The sequence below is a fragment of the Corythoichthys intestinalis genome, chromosome 7 (genome assembly GCF_030265065.1).
Source record: "Corythoichthys intestinalis isolate RoL2023-P3 chromosome 7, ASM3026506v1, whole genome shotgun sequence".
NCBI lineage: Eukaryota > Metazoa > Chordata > Actinopteri > Syngnathiformes > Syngnathidae > Corythoichthys > Corythoichthys intestinalis.
This window is the reverse complement of record NC_080401.1, coordinates 5432840-5447716: the sequence shown is the minus strand read 5'-3', so window position 1 is coordinate 5447716 and position 14877 is coordinate 5432840. Positions and strand designations below refer to the sequence as shown.

Below are 14877 nucleotides of genomic sequence, written 5' to 3'. Positions count from 1 at the left end.
GGCAGAAGTCCAATAAATCCATAGGCCATGGAATCTGAGCAGACAGCAAAACCAATGCCAGAAATTGACATGCGTTTGTTCTTGTTCTTCCATGTTATTTCTGGCATTACACATTTTTAGTCAATAGAAGCTCAGTTGAAGCAACACAAAAGGAAAAGTTCAATCATTAACATATCGATCTGGGATGGGGGTAGAAACCAAGGGTCAGTATTCAATTAAAATGCTTCTAGTTCCTATGTAACTACTTTCCTACCTTTATATATGGTTTTAGTAGTATATTACTCCACTAAAAAGTCAATCGCAGACTCGTCTCACAGATTCAAATTATCACATCGCTCATTCCAGGGTTTTTTCAGATATTTCATAGCTGAGCTCATTTATGTAGTGTGCTTGTCTCAACAGGCAGTGTTTTGTTCAGCACACGCTGGAAAAAGTTTTCGTGTGATGGCTTTGTACTCAACCATCCATTATTCCAATAATGTGATGAAGGCGTGGATTATCTATTTAAGTGAAAAATGCTGAAGCTCGGCATGCAAATATGCACTTCCAGTTTTAAATAATTGTCCACCTTTAAAGCTAGGTTAGTGGATTTCAGAAAGTGACCCAAGTTAACAGGGAGTATATACAGTGGTACGAAAACGTATCTGAACCTTTTGGAATTTCTCACATTTCTGCATAAAATCAACATCAAATGTGATCTGATCTTTGCCAAAAACACACATATATAAAACAGTGTCTGCTGTAACTAAAAACACCCAAACATTTATGGGTTTTCATATTTTAATGAAGATAGCATGCAAACAATGACAGAAGGAGGGAAAATGAGTAAGTGAACCATCTGCCTAAGTAGACTAAAAGATCAATTGAAACCAATTTTTACCAAACAATTTCAGTCAGGTGTGCCCAATCACTGATGAGTGGTTTAAAGCTGCCCTGCCCACTATAAAACACACACTTGGTAAGAATTGTCTTGATGAGAAGCAGTGTCTGATTTGCATCATGGCTCGATCAAAAGAGTTGTCTGAAGACCTACGATCAAGGATTGTTGATTTGTATAAAGCTGGGAAAGGATACAAAACCATCTCTAAAAGTCTGGATGTTTTTCAATCGACAGTCAGAGAAGTTGTCTACTAATGTAGAGAGTTTGGCACTGTTGCTTCTCTCCCAGGAGTGGCCGTCCACCCAAGATGACGCCAAGAGTTCAGAGCAAAATACTCAGAGAGGTAAAAAAAAAAGAACCCTAGAGTGTCTGCTAAAGATTCACACAAATCACTGGCACACTCCAATATCCCTGTGCACACATTGACTGTATGTAAAACTATGGCCAAGAATGGTGTTCATGGGAGGACTCCACGGAGGAAGCCACTGCTGTCTAAAAAAACATTGTTGCTCTTTTAATGTTTGCAAAAAGGCACTTCGACACTCCACAGAGGTGTTGGCAAAATAATTTGTGGACTGATGAAACCAAAGTTGAATCGTTTTAGAGTAACACACAAGTCATGTGTGGAGGAAAAATGAAACAGCTCACCAACATTAACACCTAATACCCACCGTGAAGCATGGTGGAGGGAGCATCATGATTTGGGGGCTGTTTGCTGCCTCAGGGCCTAGACAACTTGCAATCATTAAGAATGAATTCAAAAGTTCATCAGGATATTTTGCTGGAAAACCTGAGGCCGTCTGTCAGACAGTTCAAGCTAAAAAGAGGATGGATGCTGCAACAAGACAATGATCCAAAACACAGAAGTAAATCAACTTCAGAATGGTTTCAGCAGAAAAAAATACACGTTCTTGCCAAATTCACGTTTTGCCAAGTTAAAGTCCAGACTTGAACCCCATTGAGATGCTGAGGCATGACCTAAAGGCAGTGATTCGTGCCAGACATCCCAGGAATCTGACTGAACTACAGCAGTTTTGTAGAGAAAAATGGGCCAAGATCAGTGCTGATCGATGTGCCAGACTGATCTGCAGCTACAGGAAGCGTCTGGTTGAAGTTATTTCTGTCAAAGGGGGTGGGGGCACAAAATATTAGATTTGATGGTTCACTTACTTATTTTTCCCCCTTCTGTCATTGTTTGCATACTGTCCTCATTAAAATATGACAACTTTCAAATGTTTGGGTGGTATTAGTTAAAGCAGACACTGTTTTTTTATCTGTGTGATTTTGACAAAGATCAGATCACAATTGATGGTGATTTTATCTAGAAATGTGAGAAAATCCAAAAGGTTCAGATGCTTTTTCATACCACTCTATAGCCGAATGAGACCAATAAAATATTGAAGATTAAGACATTCAATGTAATCGAAGCTGTTTTGTAATCTCTTTGAGACATAATAAAAGGAGTAGTTTTATTGACTAGCATATAATGTTGATTGTCATTAGCATACAATGGGAAATGTTGTGAACAATGCTAAAGAAACAAGGATGCTAGAAGCTAACTAGCTAGATACAGCAGGTATATCATTTTATCTTTACACCTTGTGCTGCTGTTTTTCTCCTAAAATATGCTCCACAGGCATGGTAGCATTGTTTCTTTCATTCAGTTTAAAGATTGGCATACATCCCACTCTTCAAACTCACATCCTGCGAGTTTCTATCAGCATTGCTCAATGCTTGCAGATATCTGAAACCTGAATGATGAAAGACATTTCTTCATAACTGAGCACGCTTGTGTACTTTGTTTCACTAACACACTGCCAAGTTACACTCATAGATAGGGCAGAGTGTGAGGGGAGAAATGAATTCCATCTTTAGTTGAGGTATTCATTGTATTCTAAATTATGGATTGAATTTGATAAACTTTTATTTTATCAGGAATTAAAAGTTCTGCTAGAAAACAATAAGTGCAAACATCTTCACAGAGTAAATGGGATAAAATGTCAGGGATATTGTGATGTATTATCGCCAAAATAATTGGTGAATATTTGTTCTGTTGAACCAGTGTATATGAAAATAAATACATGTTCAAAAATTGAAAGTGTTGTTGTAGTAGGCCAACTGGGTTCACGTCTTCATAAAGGCATGTATTGTTGCCTAAAAAGAAGCCTGGAACCATGATTGTGCCATTATTGCTCTGAGCTATGACAAGTTTCTCATTCAACAAGAATCTTTGTTACTGTAACAACCCAGGAAAACAAATGGATGCTGACAGCACAACAGAGATGAGAGCAGACAAAAACTGTTCAGAATCTAGAGACACACCTGAAAGGTAGGTAAGGCACGTGAAGGAGTGGAAGATCATTTGTCAGTTCAGCCTTGAATTGTCAGACGTTATCTGTCACTTGGCTGTAGTTCAACAATTCTATGGTTCAAATTGAGCAACTTTCAACCAGTGGTTTCCAGTTGATTCGAATTGAATATTGACGCTCGATAACTGAGACATTCCCATGATTTTCAAGTACCTCTCTAAAAAAATTGATTTTACAAATCCTTCCCTTTGGCAGCGCTATATTAACTGTCAATGAAATTGGTCGTTATAACCTAACATGATCCAGTTTTTAAACCACTAATGAAGAGGTTATCCAATTCATAGGCATCTCCCCTAAACATTATATGTGTGTGTCCCTCCTCAGGACAAGGACACCTTGATGTGACTGATACACAGCAAGTTGTCCTAGTCCTGAGGAAGCCTGGCAGCCACCGACCTTCACACTGCTGCCCTTATGTTTTATTGTTGGCATCATCTTCTTTTAGTCAAATGCTGTTCCATTTTTACGCTAGATCAGTGGTTCTTAACCAGGGTTTGATCAAACCCTAGGGGTTCGATGCGTCGGTCTCAGGGGTTCGGTGGAGCCTCTGCCGCTGAGGTCAAGACACACCGACTCACCATGTCTATACGCGATGGTATGCCCAGCTTGGCCATCACTGGCTGCAGATGATCACTTGACATTGCTTGGGCCAATCAGTGCTGCGACGAATTTAGTGCAATCAGGAGTGGTCCATAGTGCTAATTAGGGGTGCACGTTATCCATTTTTTGAAACCGATACCGATATCGATAACTTCCTGCTCCTCAAAGCCGATACCGATGTCGATGGCCAATAATAAATATATAATTTATAAAAGAACACCTGGAGGTTTAAAAAAAAAAAAATTTTTTAAACCAAGTGGTGAATTCAACATAGATTTGCCTTTGATCTCACCAGATTTTTCATAATGACATGAACAAAACAGTGCGTTTCACTTCTGCACTGCCCGACAGCCAGCTAAGAATGAATGCACTTCCATAAACCACAAGGGTTGGTCTTTTCTTGCTTTTATGGGAAGACACTCGTCTTAATATTGTGAAAGAACAACAGAAAACAATACTCAATATACAACAAACTGCACAATACACTTATATGCACAACTATATGTATAACTATATGCAGGGGTGCACATAATTTTTTTGCCCAGGTTCTCAGAGGAGGACCTGGAGATGTGACTTGGTCCTCATTGAGCTTGAGAGCCGACCCGCCTGATGCGATAAATTTATGACAAGCTTTACTTAGAGCCAATTAACTTTAATTAATTATATTAACAATTAATGCTTGATTAACATACACTGGCACAAAAAAATTGCCATTACTTTGAAGTGAAATGTAAAGAAATAAGAAGCACCAATTCAAAATAAAGGGCATTATGCGGCTCCCACATTAACTCCAAGCCTTTTTAAAAGTGGGATATCCTCCTCATAAGACCTCATTGAACGTGCATGTTTAGCTTTGTAAAATGCGAGCAAAAACACGTTTGTCAGTGCATGTCGCTGTTCATTACCTTTATTCCGCCACTTGTCCATAGGGCGAGTGGGGTCCTGTTTGACATCGATAGTTTGCTTAATTGCCACATGCTCTCTGTTTTTTTCGTGCTTTTCAAAGTTTGGATGGCTGAAATTGTTTGACCCTACATAAAATGCGCTGCTCTTATCGGCGACATTGGGATTCTCACGGCACATTTTGTACCGCATTCCGTGCGAGCATCATTTGCTTCTAGCCATGGTACCTCCTGTAGCCACTTTTCAGCAAAAGTCCTTTTTTTCGGTAGCTCCGGTGACGTCTCTGTCGTCTGTCTGTCTTTTGACGGGGGTGGGGGAACACAGAAGTAATTTAGTGATGGCCAAATGAAGCCTCATGAAGCAATGAAGCTTTGCAGCCAATTTGTTTGCACATGTAGCAAAGCTTCATGGTGCTTCATTTACCCTATGGCGCCACCAAGTGGTCTAGAAGCCCAAGAGGTCAACATTGTTAAGAATTCAATGGCTATTTGCTTAAGACAAAGATATGAATGTGCTTGTGTTAGTAATTTAGTATGTGAACAAAATACAACAAGTGCTAAGGGTAATTTGTTATTCATTTTTATTTAGAAATAATAGCTTTCCCACAGTGGCTGGCTTTAAACAGTTTCTTTTTTTGGGGGGGAAAATATTTCACCAGCTTTAGAAAATATTCTTTCACAAGGCACAGATGAAGCTGGGGTGCAGAGAAATGTGAGTGCCAGTTTATATAAATTTGGGTAGGTATTCTTTTGTGCCTCCCAGTACACTAATGGATTGTTCATTCTGTTGATGTTTGGTTCAGATAGGTACACACACACACTCACATTTATATTAAAGTAGTTTTTCTCCCTTACCTTATTGAAAGAAATCAAATCAAAATGTTCCCATACAGGGGAGGATCGCTCTTTTCGCGCAGGTTCCATCGCAAGCAAAGGACAAGGCTCGAAAAAAGATTGCACTGGTTGCACTGTTGCGCACAGATGTAACAAGTACAGGAGCCCGAAATCCAAAAAATGTGAGATAACAGGCGATCGCCATTGCGTTTTGCAACCAATTTATACCGTAGTCTGTCCTGTTTTTGCAATGTGCGCCAAACGTTGGATCACTTCCGAAGCACTCACGAGATTCAGCCGGCTGCCGGCCGCCAGCGAGGCTTCCCACGTCATCATTTCCGGGTTTTGCCGAAATGAAGCACACCTCGCTACAAGCTTCGTGGAAACCCCCCTCCCATTACTCGACACAAGCTTCGGAACCTCGGCTCATTTCGTCCCATCACTAAAGTAATTACTCAGTGTGGCCTGCCTCTTCAAAATTTTGAGAAGTTATTTTCTCGTGTCCGCCGCAAATACATGGTCAGCCATCGGTACGCAAAAGCGTATGGAAGCCGTTGAGGGCCAGCACATTTGTCTACGTCCAGTACGCATGCGCGCATGCGGACCACTTATGTGCACCCCTGACTATATGTATAGCATAGCACACTAGCTTGAGCTAGTAAAGCATTGGCTGGCTTCTATAACACAACAACTTATGAAGTTCTGTACATATGACCCTTCACCACAGAAGTAAACATATATTGCACATCCATATGTTATAGTAAACATAAAATACTTACATATATTTCGGAGATGGAAACGTAACAGAAAGCATTCACGATTGTCAATGCTACCGCTAGACACCGCAATGTGTAAGTGAATGAACCAAACTACTGAAACAAAAAATAGATGCAGCGAATGATTCTGAACAGCTGGTGGCAGCAATGCCTCGCAAATGGTCAACTGATTTCCCATACTAATGTGTAAACCGTAAAGCCAGCACAGTACATATTATCGGTCCTATTAATAATGTTATTGGATTTATCGAGATGACGTCATAATTCCTATTATCGGACCGATAATTATCGGACCAATAATTATCGTGCACCAGTAGTGCTAGTATCATCAAAGTACGTAGTGCAATTACTTTCTTCATATTTTAATTCATACTAACTGTCGCACGCAAAAAAGGTGGTCGGACTATTATGTACAATATGGATTCTCATGTATCATTGAACGGGATGGGAGTAAACGTCCTATCTGCATGATTTGCAATGCCATCCTGAGCAACTCTCGTCTCGCACTTGCAAAATTAAAGGAACACTTCGAGAAGCTGCATGGAGATGGGGAATATAAGAACACCACGCTTGCTGAATTCAAGGTGAATAGAGTCAGATTCGATGATAAGGCCAGTCTGCCTGCTCTTTGATTTGTACCCATTAACAAACATCACAGCAACATATGAAGTTGCGTACCTGATCGCAAAGCAGGGCAAGCCACACACCATTGGTGAAACACTTGTAAAACCAGCTGCATTAAAGATGGCGAATCTGATACTCGGAACACAGTTTTGTTCTACACGGTTCATTTTGTGCATCAGTAGAAAAATTATGTCTTGAATTTGAAAAAGAAAAAATCATATTTTAATTAATGCTAAAGTTGGTCTCAGTAAATGCGCATATGAAACTAGTGGGGTTCGGTAGCTCCAACAGGGTTAAAAACCACTGCGCTAGATGGTATGGGTTACACACCCTCCAAGAAGTTCCATTTTTGACTCATCAGTTCACACAATGTTTCTATAATTCTTGAGGAACATCCTGATGGGGGGGGACAACGAATACAGACCGACATCGACGCGACCAGGAAACAAAGAGTGGCAACTCCATCAAGCCAATTTACAATACTATATAGTCCATAAACCATTTCGCATATCAAGAAGGTGTGCAAGATTATAACTAAAGGTGGTTGAAATTTCTGATGCTTAGATTAGTCCCGATTCGGCCCTGGAAGATTCGAGAACGATTCACAAACATCCAAATTCCGATTACTTAATTATACCAAGTAAAGCAGAAGAAAAACACAGCGCGGTCTTCGAAACACTAGGTAAACAGACCAAGAGTACACATCAACAACTTACGCTTCCTAGATACAAAACAGCAACAAGCATGGCTGACCTAACCAACCAACTTCTCTGTGAGCTCAGACGTGCTCCCAAAAATTTAAAAGCAGATGTGTGGAATTATTTTGGATTCGACTAGAAATTTTCTTCTGGAAAAAAGGAGATTTCAAAGAATGTTGAAAGCAATTTAGCAGAGGTACGTCATCCCATCCCGACGCTGTTTCACTGCCACGGCAGTCACGGCTCTCTAGAATCAGACAAAAGTAGAAATCATGCCATCGCTGACGAATGTAGACCGACTCGCCGTTACGTGTAATGCATGAAAACCACACGGGTGCTAATATGGCTGCACTGCTAAGCGGTGCTGTAAATGAATGGAACATTGCAAAAAAATATACGTTTTTGTTGTTACAGACAACGCAGCTAATATGGTTTTCGCTTAAGCCATCTGACATTCTACGCCGACACACAAAACCTAGTTTTTTTGACTGCAGGAGTCAATGCACAGCACAGCATACTTTCATCTGAGCACGTGGATTACAGTTGTGGTCAGAAGTTTACATACACATGTGAAGAACATAATGTCATGGCTCTCTTGAGTTTCCAGTTATTTCTAGAACTCTGATTTTTCTCTGATAGAGTGATTAGAACAGATACTTCTTTGTCACAAAAACATTCATGAAGTTTGGTTCTTTTATGACTTTATTATGGGTGAACAGAAAAAAGTGATTAAATCTGCTGGGTCAAAAATATACATACAGCAGCGCTAATATTTGGTAACATGTCCCTTGGCCATTTTCACTTCAATTAGGCGCTTTTGGTAGCCATCCACAAGCTTCTGGCAAGCTTCTGGTTGAATCTTTGACCACTCTTCTTGACAGAATTGGTGCAGTTCAGTTAAATTTGATGGCTTTCTGACATGGACTTGTTTCTTCAGCTTTGTCCACAAGTTCTCAATGGGGTTTAAGTCAGGACTTTGGGAAGGCCATTCGAAAACCTTAATTCTAGCCTGATTTAGCCATTCCATTACCACTTTTGATGTGTGTTTGGGGTCATTGTCCTGTTGGAACACCCAACTGCGCCCAAGACCCAATCTTCGGGCTGATGACGTTAGGTTATCTTGAAGAATTTGAAGGTAATCCTCCTTCTTCATTATCCTATTTACTCTCTGTAAAGCACCACTTCCATTGGCAGCAAAACAGCTCCACAGCATAATACTATCACCACCGTGCTTGACGGTAGGCATGGTGTACTTGGGGTTAAACGCCTCACCTTTTCTCCTCCAAAAATATTGCTGGGCATTGTGGTCAAACAGCTCAATTTTTGTTTCGTCTGGCCACAGAACTTTCCTCCAGAAGGTCTTATCTTTGTCCATGTGATCAGCAGCAAACTTCAGTCGAGCCTTAAGGTGCCGCTTTTGGAGCAAGGGCTTCCTTCTTGCACTCTTGCCTCTCAGTCCATGGAGATGCAAAACACGCTTGACTATGGACACTGACACCTGTGTTCCAGCAGCTTCTAATTCTTGGCAGATCTGCTTTTTGGCGATTCTCGGTTGAATCTTCACCCTCCTGACCAATTTTCTCTCAGCAGCAGGTGATAGCTTGCGTTTTCTTCCTGATCGTGGCAGTGACAAAACAGTGTCATGCACTTTATACATACAAACAATTGTTTGCACTGTTGCTCTTGGGACCTGCAGCTGCTTTGAAATGGCTCCAAGTGACTTTCCTGACTTGTTCAAGTCAATGATTTGCTTTTTCAGATCCATGTATGTATATTTTTGACCCAGCAGATTTGATCACTTTTCCTGTTAACCCATAATAAAGTCATAAAAGAACCAAACTTCATAAATGTTTTTTGTGACAAAGACGTATCTGTTCCAATCACTCTATCGGAGAAAAATCAGAGTTGTAGAAATAACTGGAAACTCAAGAGAGCCATGACATTATGTTCTTCACAAGTGTATGTAAACTTTTGAACACAACTGTAACTCTTGTTCTTATACAAGAACATGGGATTTTTTCAGTAGCTAAACACACTTGACCTGTCCTGCATATTGTTGAGATTCGGATGCAAAAGGACTTGAGGTTTTTTTTGTTTTTTTTTTAATTATTTGTACCTCAGGGAAACCCACAAATGTTTACATGTTCATGTTTGCACAGATTAGAAAGCACAAAAGCACTTTTTTTTTGCCAATTTGTATTGTCTTTCATTTATACCTGAGTGCATTTTTGGTTGGATAAAAATAATGTATTTCTTCAAAATGCTAGATATTACTGTGAACTCGGGAAACCTAAAACAAAGCACATTTATGGAATGGCCCCTCCCACATCTACAATGAATGGGTTTCAGTGCGGCATTCCGTGCACTTCTACTGCTCCTCTGAAAAGACCTTTATGCCCAGCACACACAAGGCACCAGTGCTGTTGCACCATCGGCATAGTGCCGATGGCTCTCCACAGCCGATGGCGCTGTTTACTGCGCACCAAGCAGTGTTTGCAATGCTACAAAAAGACACACAAATCGGCTTTTAAAAAGGGAAAATCTCAGCTAACCAGTGAGAACCATGTTAGAATGATTTCCCCAAAAAAAACATGTTTGTTTAATGTCTTTTGAAATATTAGGGCCATACAGTGAATAATTGAAGTGCAAATCTTACATAATGCTCCTTTAAGTGTGGGGATTGTATTTTACAAACAGCTATACTATTGAAAAGGGAGATGAGAAATGGCCAGCAGATGAAAACTTCCAGATTGTTCACGCTGAATCTTTTAATGTGGTAGAATGAAGCATTGGTGTTTATTGGTAAAACAGTTAGGTTTTCCGTAGAATGTTAAGAGAAACCAGATGAACATTCCTTCTAGGATTAATTACCAGTGTCTCACAAAAGACTGAGTGATATGGATTCCAATAGAAAAACAGAGTCCCAGGAAACCCTACTCATCTTTAACCTTCCAGTCTTTTAATCAAATTGACAATGTAATGGATAACAAAAGGCCATTAAACTTTACATAATATAGCCTTTACTGGCCAAACCTAAAGCTTATTTTCTTTAAAAGGTTTCATTGATAAAATTTAGTTTGATATTTTTTTCAAAGAGCTGCAAGACCATTCCCTTGTCATCCACATGCATGGCTTAAAGGAAGAAAAATCTCTGTGCCTGATTTTGTTTATTTTTCTCGTGGGGGGAGATCATCCATTTAATGATGATACGATATGATTCTATCCACAATAATATATATTTGCCGATATTAAAAAGTCAGCCATGATTCAAGGGCATTCGATAGATTAAATACACATGCAACACAATCTGTTACTTTACAGGTCAATCCAGTTAATGCACTTTAATATAGCACTCACTGTGAGCATCCTGTGTCGTTTGCAATTTCTTTTAGAGATGTTATCTCCTTATGGAGTGTGTCCATTATGGTTTTCTGCAGGACTGTCAAATCAGTAGTCTTTCCCGTAACAATGACTGAGACCAATTAAAGGATGAGGGAAACCTCAGCAGGTGTTTTACATGAATTAAATGAGAAGAATGGGCACAAGGAGCCTCTATTGTTGAACTTGGTGACTACATGATATTGTAATTATGTGAGAAATTAAAAATAATAATAATAATACTGTATTAAGGTGCCACAAGTAATAGCAACAATTTTCCATTTAAGAAATTATTAAATGTCACCATCCTGCCAATAGTTAGCGGAGATATCCTCAAAAGGATCATTGGAGGCTAAGTGGTACGGAAAACAAAATAATAAATCATCATTATTGTAATCTGATTACATTATTTCAGTAACGAGCAATCTAAAGCGTTCATTTTTCCAAACCATTAATTTGATAAAAGTTGGTTTCCTTATTATCTGTGTGTTTTGTTATTGCCTCATAATGTATGTAGAATGAAGAAGATTGTAGTCATGTACGAAGAGCATTTTAAATAGAAAATAATAGAAAGGTTCCCACCCCGCATTCGTTTCCATGATTACCTCTCATAGTTACTTCTTCTTTTGGTCTCGAGTCACACACGCTAAGTGTTTTGGGACTGAGAAAAGCATGTGCCAGCGTGGGTGCACTTTGGAGCCGAGTGCAGCCACCAGTTGGGGCGTACGAATGTTGATCTTTGTGCGTCAATGAATGAAAGTGAGTATTTTTCCTTCATTCTGGAGGGTTCCAGCGATAGGTTGGAGCCGCCACATGGGCGGCTGTTTCGTAGTTTTGCCGTTGCAACGGTGGGTACTCATCGCTCCCGCTCGTCCTCGCGATGTCGGTGAGCATTGTTTACATCATATTCGTGCTGTATATTTATGCTGTGAGGTGACGTGTTCATTTAGCATCTTTGGGATGTGTTGTCAGTCCGATTGAGTGTAAAATGCCTGGTTGCCCCACGTTTTGTGGCCAAATTGACCGCTTGTGTGTACGGCATACTTCCGTTTTGTGCGCGCGCTTTCGCGCCCACCCCAACCTTTGTGTTTATTGCACTGTGCAATTCATTTGTGTGTTGCTGATTATTGTGCAGTCAATTTGCATTGTTTTAAATTGGCACCCATTTGCTGTTAACCTTAACCTCTAAACCCTAACCAAAAGGTCAGAAATTTTGACATTAGGCTTAATCTTTAAGTTAGTGGGGGTTTAATTAGTCGGTGGAGTTGATTACAACAAATTCCACGCAGTTGGTCAGTTATTTTTTAGTTTCAGGGCTACGGAGTGGCTAAGCTAGCTTGAGTCAATGGTGGTTGAAATCAACTCCTTCGACTAATTAAACCCCCTCCAACTTGAAGATTACGCCTTATGTGAAAAATTCAGATCTTCCCCTTTAAATTCAATTATCAGAAAGTCAATTACCTGCGATGACATTTTTCTGTTGCCATTCTTATGTTGAGGCAGCAAAGGGAGGAATAATTGGTAAAACCGATAAATTACTTTTAAAGTAATTTATTACTTTGATAATAAAGCAAGTTACTTAGATAATAAAGTAATCAGAAACTAGGTTACTTTTTAAGGCATAATCAGTTATTAAATTACTATTTCAAGTAATCTGTGACAACACTGGACATCACTGATTATGAGCAACAAAAAAACATTGTTTCATGTGTATCCTATCAATTGGTCTATCTCTTTTGCTTTTATTATCTTTATCCAAACACACACACCCGCACACACACATCAAGAAAAACAATGGGTGGTTGTGGTTCAATTTTTAATATGTGCTTCATGCCCGGCAGGCACTGGTTTAAAAAAATTCACAAGGGACTGTGACTCAAAATTAACAACACATGACTGCACCCCGAACGCTTCTCCTAGGTCAGCCTCTCAGGTGTTTATGATTAATCCCCTGATGAATGCCCTGGCCACGAACCCAACCACGGTCAGGGGTTAACCAGTAAAACCAAATGGTTTACCATAAAATGATTGGTGAGAGAACTGGTATAGTTTAGACCTTCTTCAGCAAGCAACTGAACTACCATGAAAGAAACTATCAGGGGAAAAAAAAAAAAAAAAAAAATATATATATATATATATATATATATATATATATATATTAGAGGGTTTTTTTCCTACGTATTAGAGTGAATAATTATATTTTCATAGACATCATAACCTATTGATATGACACGGGAAACGGGGCCGATTCGTAGGAGACCTTTTTTCAAAAACCTTCAAATTCAAATATTTTCAAAACCAAAGCTGCTACCAACCTAAAACCAAAACAGGCACCTAGCTCAGCCATATATGAGTCTCCATGAGCAGCGGCATTAAAAAATTCAAAGTGGTTCCCTTATAAAATCCCGATTAATTATTTATTTATATAAGTATAACACAACTTAAAATGGCTATAAAAGTCTCAGTTTTTCTACTAGATACACAAAAATCGCCAAATGCAGAGATAATCACCGATATTTTCAGGATCAATAGCAATATTTAACATATGCAGTATATGTAAGTTTTTGACCAATATAGCGACTTTAATTTTTTTTTTCAACAGCTAATAAATCACTCAATTTAACATCAGAAACTTAATACTTGAGGAAAACATACAGAATCAATTATAAATAATATGCAAACAGATTATTAATAAATTCTATATACAATCAGAACTTATTATAAATAGAATAGCTCTTTATAATCATTATACACTATATACTGTTAGCGAATGACTAGCGGCTGCCTGGCGTAAACAGAGCTTTTCTGGTGGAAATTCTTGTGAATAAATGCTTAAATCCCCGAATTCTTCATAGATATGGAAGTAAAACAGTCTCAATTCTTGGTGAAAAGCACAGAAACCGTGCAGTTAGCGTTTATTTTAAGTTTATTGTTAAAGAACAATGCTACTCCGTTAGCGAATGAGGACAGTGGCCGCCTGGCGTAAACAGAGCTTTTCTGGCAAAAATTCTTGTGAATAAATACTTAAATCCCCGAATTCTTCGTATATATGGACGTAAAACAGTGTGTTCAGAGTGACCTTTGGATGTCTCCCAGATGCTTGGATTTGTATCGTGAAGGATAGACCTTAATCACTCATGGTGCACAAAAAAAAAAACCCTAACCTAAATGTAACATAGCGATTAAAATGCAATAAAAATGTTTTTAACTAATTAAATATTTTTTTAATTAAACCGCAATTAGCGCATTAGAGAACAATCCCTAAAACATGTCAAATTGCTGTATGATGCATAAGCTGTATGTGCGTTCACCTCTTCTTGGACTCTCGTGGTTGAAGAGGATCCCATTGACAGCAAACATGTTGTAGGCCTCTCTGAAGTTTACCACAATCCAGTAGGCATATAATTTAGCAGCACCTTTATGAGACACAGTAACAGAGGTACAATTATAATACAGAGGAAAAAAAAAACAGACAGCAATTAATCTTATTTTACATAAACTGAACAGAAGATGAATGAATGAATGTTTCAGTTGGGTGGCACGGTGAGTATTTAGCATGTCTGCCTTTAAGTTCTGAGAGCAAGGGTTCCAACCCGGGCTCTGGCCTTCCTGTATGGAGTTGGCATATTCTCCCTGTGCCTTTGTGGGTTTTCTGAAGGTAGTTCGATTACAAAACAGATGAAGTAGATTGTTTTAGGCACATTTTGGTTGTAGTGAGCGGCTCTGTGATTGATGGGAATTTCCTAAAAGGTTTCAGTGTAGCATCGTGAGCTCGGAGAACATTTTTAAGACAACTTTGGTGTCTAGGCTGTCAAT

General features: G+C 39.2%; 1 protein-coding gene across 1 annotated transcript in view; it reads right to left on the bottom strand.

Annotated features, from left to right (window-relative positions):
- The window catches only part of gmds (GDP-mannose 4,6-dehydratase), a 266812-nt gene that overhangs the window by 179487 nt on the left and 72448 nt on the right, over window positions 1-14877 (bottom strand). The window contains exon 6 of the mRNA XM_057840440.1: window positions 14373-14477. Within this exon, the coding sequence (XP_057696423.1) occupies window positions 14373-14477 (105 nt within the window). The remainder of the gene's footprint in view (window positions 1-14372; window positions 14478-14877) is intronic.